This window comes from Molothrus ater, chromosome 6 (assembly GCF_012460135.2).
Source record: "Molothrus ater isolate BHLD 08-10-18 breed brown headed cowbird chromosome 6, BPBGC_Mater_1.1, whole genome shotgun sequence".
Classification (NCBI taxonomy): Eukaryota; Metazoa; Chordata; class Aves; order Passeriformes; family Icteridae; genus Molothrus; species Molothrus ater.
Window position 1 is genome coordinate 28,501,663 of NC_050483.2, and position 6,000 is coordinate 28,507,662.

The 6,000-nt window shown below is 39.5% G+C and overlaps 1 protein-coding gene across 1 annotated transcript in view; it reads left to right on the forward strand.

Moving 5' to 3' along the window:
- The window catches only part of LOC118687111 (cytochrome c oxidase assembly protein COX16 homolog, mitochondrial), a 44,345-nt gene extending 39,652 nt beyond the window's left edge, over nt 1-4,693 (forward strand). Inside the window, exon 4 of the mRNA XM_036383842.2 lies at nt 4,319-4,693. Within this exon, the coding sequence (XP_036239735.1) occupies nt 4,319-4,435 (117 nt within the window). The 3' untranslated portion in view covers nt 4,436-4,693. The remainder of the gene's footprint in view (nt 1-4,318) is intronic.
- Nucleotides 4,694-6,000: the final 1,307 nt, after the last annotated feature.

Sequence of the window (6,000 nt, forward strand, 5' to 3'; positions counted from 1 at the left end):
GTCTCTTTAAGCTTTTTTGACACCTTTAAAAAACAGACTGTTCAATTGGTTTAATTCTTTCACTGCCTCTTACAGCCATGAGGATATTTTTCCCTGGCTCATCTTTTGTCTGCAAATGGGTTTGCTTACTATAATGATGGGAAATAATTTGCTCTCTATATCAGAGCTATTTCTTTCTGTGGTGTTCATCACAGAATTTGTTTCATCAAGCTTTAAAGTAAACAGGATTCTCTTATCCCTCCTTTCACATGTGAGAAACTGAGACTAAAGCCAAGCATTTTTGCAAGTGGCCACCTTGAATTTACTCAGCCTGAACACTAATAGCTCTAAATGAATTTCTGCAGACTTCAGTTTGTGTATTGGGGCATGAAGACTATCCTGCAAGAGTAGAATTCAAGCTCTCTTTCTAAATTTTATCTTTTTAACCCTGTCAGAGGCTTATAACTTGTACTTAAGCCAGGCATTTGAACCAGCACTTAAGAAGTGAAGGTCTTTTTATGTCCTTTTTGGTACCTTTGCACCAGTCAAGCCATTTGATAAGTCTTAAAAGTCAAGTGTGGCAAACAGTTGAGCATATTTTTCCTTTTCACTGTGCCTGTCTGAATAACTGCATTTTTCCCCTTGAATTTACAGCTTCTGTCAGTCCTGTACTCTTAAGAGGCAGTTTAGCTGATTTAGGGAGTGAATCAGTAGATTTAATGGACTATACTGATCTTACTTTAAATGGCTAATTTTCAATATCCTTTGGGCTATTTGAGACAAGCAGGAAAAGTGCTGCTGATCTGATCTGATTACATTTCATTGTAGTCTCCAGTGATTGAGTGTTTAGTACATTTGAATTGGGAGAAGTATTTCGAGTTTTAGCCTTCCAGTTCATATGAATTTCAGTTTAGTAAAAGCTGGAAGTAGTTTAACATGTGATGTGATGTCTTCATAAAGTTAGGTAGGCAGTATCCAAGTGGCTCAAATGAAAAAAAGAAATAAGAAATTAAGAAGACCTGGCCAGATAAAATGAAAAATATTTACTTCAGCTCCATGTGAGACCAGAACTAGCTGTTTGCCTGAATTCTCACTGTACAGCTCAGGGAATCTGAAGGAGCTGTGTAACTTTGCAGCTTGTGCTGCACTTAATTAAGAGGACTGGTCTTATTCTCATCACTAAGATGAATTTACAGTGTAGCTATGTGCATGTCTTTAGCCTACATCTAATGTAGCTATTTATTCTGGGATGATTCTGTTGTAAGAATTTTCATGTCAGTGACCAAGCAAAAAGGGTAGGGTTTTACTCAGTTGTATGCAAGGTACTCTCTTGGTTTAACCCCAGCAGCCAAGCCCTACACAGCTGCTTATGCACTCCTCATGATGGGAAGGGGGAGAGATTTGGAAAGGTAAAAGTGAGGAAACTCATAGATTGAGATAAGGCCAGTTTAATAGCTAAATCATAAGGTGCTGGTGTAAGCAAAGCAAAACAAGGAATTAATTTACCAATTCCCATGGGCAGCAAGTGTTCACCCATTCCCAGGAGAGCAGGCTCCATCACATCTAAAGGTTGCTTTGAAAGACAGACTCCATCTTTCTGAATGTCCCCCTGTTCCTCCTTCTTCCCCCAGCTTGACATGCTGAGCATGGTGCCCTATGGTGTGGGATATCCCTGTGGTCAGCTGGGGTCACCTGCCCCAGCTGTGCCCCCTCCTGTGCACCCTCAGCTCACTGGTGGGGTGGAGTGAGAAGCAGAGACAGCCTTGGCATTGTGTGAGCTGCTCAGCTGTAATGAAAACGTCCCTGTGTTACCAACATTATTTTCAACACAAATCCAAAACATATCCCTATACTTGCTACTATAAAAAAATTTAACTCTACCCCACCCAGAACCAGCACAGATACATTTGAAAATAGCTATTCAATAGGAAAGCATTGCAGAACAGATTCTCACATCCCCTTTCAGTAGTGACACTCCTTCTTTTGCTTATCCACATGCAACAGTTGTGCTCTGTTATTCCAAAATTGGATAGCTTCAGTTCAGAAAGTTGGAATGTCAAATCATTCTGCCTTCTGATGACTGATAATTATCCCACAAACTAAATTTTTGCAGATACTGTTCCATGGTAGTAAGGAAGGTGCTTTTTTCTTGAATTGCAGTAAGATACTACAAAGTCTTTATACATGACACAAAATGTTAATGATCTCTATAAATACAATGATAATAAAAAATTATAGTCTTCCTATGTATGCATTAGAATCTTTATTTCTTAATTGATTAATAGATCTTATTTGTCATCTCAGGCAGTGCCATTCATTGCACTGCACATTGTAACCCTTGGTTGTTTTATTCTGTCAGTGTATTCCAGTGTGTTTTTTAGATACCTTTATGGTTTCTATTAGAAACTGCCAAGATATTTTCTGGTACTGATTTGTTTGGATATGATAGTTTTGAAATGCTTCCTGTTTTTTGACAAACCTGCTCTCTATAAAGCCTCTGTGAAGTTTCAGGGACAAATTAATATGAACCTTTTGGTAAAGATCCTCAGTACGCATGTCTCTTTTGATAGACTTCTTTATGTAGCCTATCTTTAGATACCACAAGTTTTGTTGTACTTACTTTAAAAGTTGATTAATGTTCAGGCTTTGGGAGACAAACAACTTTGGAATAGTTGTGTTCCTCACAGGTGTGTGATACCTTTGTGTTGAATTAAATCAGCATGCATCCTTTCAGTTAAAGCACAAGGTTATTTTAAGTGTAGTTTCCTTGAAGCTTCCATTAGAATCAGATGTTAAATTCCGAATTTGCAATCAGAGGAGATAGTCACTGATGGATGATGTGTACCTTTCCTCCTTCTCTCTCCTTTCATGTCAGTTCAGATCCCTCCTGGGGAAATGAAGTACCAGCTAAGCATAAGATGTATAAAGTAGTAAAGACAATTCTTCAGAAAGACCTATGCCAACTCAACAAAAAGTTCAGTTGCTCTTACCTTGTGAAAGTCTGCTATGTTTGTGCCTGTGTTCTCATGTATCTTCTGTAGAGTGTTGCCTAATTTCTTTTGATATCTGACTAACCTCATTTCAATTTCCTCAATTGTAGAAATGTCAGGAAACTTTCACATAACATGAACTAAGCAGTAGGTCTATTCTATTATAGCTGTTGAATTTTTCTGCAACTATTATTCAAGTCCCTGGGTGTTTGCCATTTATTTGAATGATTGATAGTAGACAAATTAGGCCACAGGCTCAGGGCAGGGTGAAGTATTTTCTGGTGTATTTTTACAGCATTTGCTGAGATGAGGCCTTGATCACAGGTCAGGTTTGAGTCCTACTGCAGTTAAGTATCATTCATTACTGGAATGCAGTGTTGCCCTGTTCAGTAGCACCCAGGACAGCGCTGATTCTGGCAGTGGTGTAGACCCTCTTCTCAGTCTCCCCTCCATGTCCAATGTGCTGTTCCACAGCTGCCCAGTGGGACTTGAGGTCTGTACCCTGGGAAGGGACAGCTAAGCCTCTGCCAATGGGACTGTGGAGATTCAGTACATGTTTGTGTTCTTTGACTGCAGCACATGGTAGGTGAGATCAGAAGGGCACCTTTTCTTCATTTATGTTGCCTCTAAGTCATTGGTAGTTCTATGGAGGGATGATAGGACTAGGCAAAAAAAAAGGTGATTAAATCTAGTTTTTCAATACCTGACAGTTCAGTCAGGTAGCATATCTCATATATGACTTAGTAAGAGGCCTGTCTGTGGTGGCTGGGTGCCATGGGAAAACTAGTCAGCAGAAAGCATTGCATACCTCTCTCAAGTTAAAACCACATGGATTGAAGGGGTTTGCACCGTTGCTGTCTCTCTTTGTGCTAGATAACGAATCTTTTCCAGCATGCTTTGTATATTTGCTGACAGGATACTTCAGCTCACTAACTACTAATCCTTCTGTTTGAGCTAGACCAATACTTGTCACTCCTACTACTTCAGTGTTTGGAAGACTTGCAGTTGAAGAACAGATCTAGAAAACAAAGTGAGAGGAGAAAAAGTGAATACAAGGTATCTTCAGTCTTGCTCAGATGCTGCAGTGCTTCCTCGCCTTAAATGTTACTTACCTGCTGACAAGCAGATTCAGTAATGCCTATCTTAGTCATTTATGTAGCTGTATGGATAACTACTAGGTTCTTCTTTCTTGCTGAACTTCTCATGCAGACTAGATGAAAGTTCATCCACCCAATGGTGATATTGCGTTTCTTGTGAAAAAAAAAATCAATTTGGAATCATATGTACTTTAAATCATGGATCTGTCAAGGTGACCCTCTTTTTTTTTTTTTTTTGCTGTTTGTCTGCAGAAGCTGGAAAAATCCAACTTGGATAACTGGGAGAACATCAGAGGACCCAGTCTGTGGGAAGATTCCAGGACAGTTCAGAAACAACGGCGGGAGGCTCTCCGTCTCAAGACAGAGTGACTGAGAAAGCTGCCTTTGGTGCCTCTGGGAAAAAAAAGTCTCAGGCTGGACTGTCTTAATTTTTAATCCAGTGTCAGGAACAGACATGGGAACATTTGCACTGAGCAATTCAGCTGGTGTAAATATAAGTAACTGTGAGATCAGTCCAAAAAGCATTGTATTATATGAAGCTCTTTCTTTGCATCCATTTGTGCAGAGTACCATGGGCTGTATATGTGAATTTTCAATTAAAAAAAGCTGATTATTCTACTGAGAATATCCCACTGTTTTTCAGTCTCTAACATTCAAAACTGCTTCAGCATGGAATAACATTTCAAGAGTCACTTGTCTGTACCAGAAGTTGTCATCCTAATGAGAAAAACAGTGCTGTTGTCTAGATGTGTGTGACCAGGTAAGTGCTGCTTCAGGGAGTCCCTGTATGACTTCAGGCTCTTTAGCTTGGAAGGGACTCTACAGGCATATGAGCTGTTCAGAACAATGAGTCCAATTTTGGCTAAGTAATACTCTTGTGTTTCATTTCCAAGGACTGCATAAAGGCATGTAGTGAGTGTCAGCTGATAATTGGTCAAATAACATTTGTTTAGCTGTGGTTAAATTTCTGTGATTAGTTTATCAATACCTTCATGCAGGCTGGACCTCTGCTCTGGAACCTCTCAGTTTAACTTGGAAGAACTCTTCCTCGCAAAGAGCTGTGCTGCCTTCCTGTGAGTAAATATTATAGCAGAATCTTCTTCAACCACTACATAGTGGCAGAGCTCATCTTACATGTCTATTTGTGCATGTGCATAGAAATTTTTTATGTTCCAATCAATTCTTCTGAAATGCTTGTCTTTTTATATTTGTCTTTGTGTGCTAAATCTTTGCTGTTAGAGGACATTGTGCTAACATTCAGGACCCTTCTGCTGAGAAAGCTCAATGAAGAAGCACCTACTCAAGTTTTCAAATGAAATGAAGCTTTTGATAAGGAGTTGCAACAGACTTGTGAAACTCCTCAGCAGAGGAATGGAGCAGTAGAGCACACATTAACAGCAGAATCTCGTTTCAAAACTCTCAGTGACACCTATGTGTAAAACCTTTTGGAACTGCTTTGGAAAAGGTGTTCCGCCTTACTCCCCTCTGCAGGATGTGTCAAATGTAATCTGAATGTCCTTTTGGACACTTTTAGGGTAGCCTCCTCATGTAGATCTTCTCTCAGCACTTCATTTTCTTTAGACTGTCAGTGGTGAGGCCCAGTCTTTCACTCGGGAAGAAGAATTAACACTGATTCTTAGGGAGTTATAAAGGAATTCATAAAGCATCACATGAAATATCTTAGGCATGTTTTGTGCATGTTTTCTTCTGATAAGAGTTGTGAAAACCATCAGAAAGTGGTGGATGAAATCTGGAACAAAGTTGGAGCTGTGTGTTTGTGTATTTCCCTGTTCAATGTCATAGATATCTCTGCTTCTAAATCAAAGTATGAAGAAATTAAACCACCCAGGAGAGGAATAAGAGGATCAATGCAAGAGTAGGAAATAACAAATGCTATAGGGAAACCAGTGAAAAGCTAGAATACTGTGGAGGGA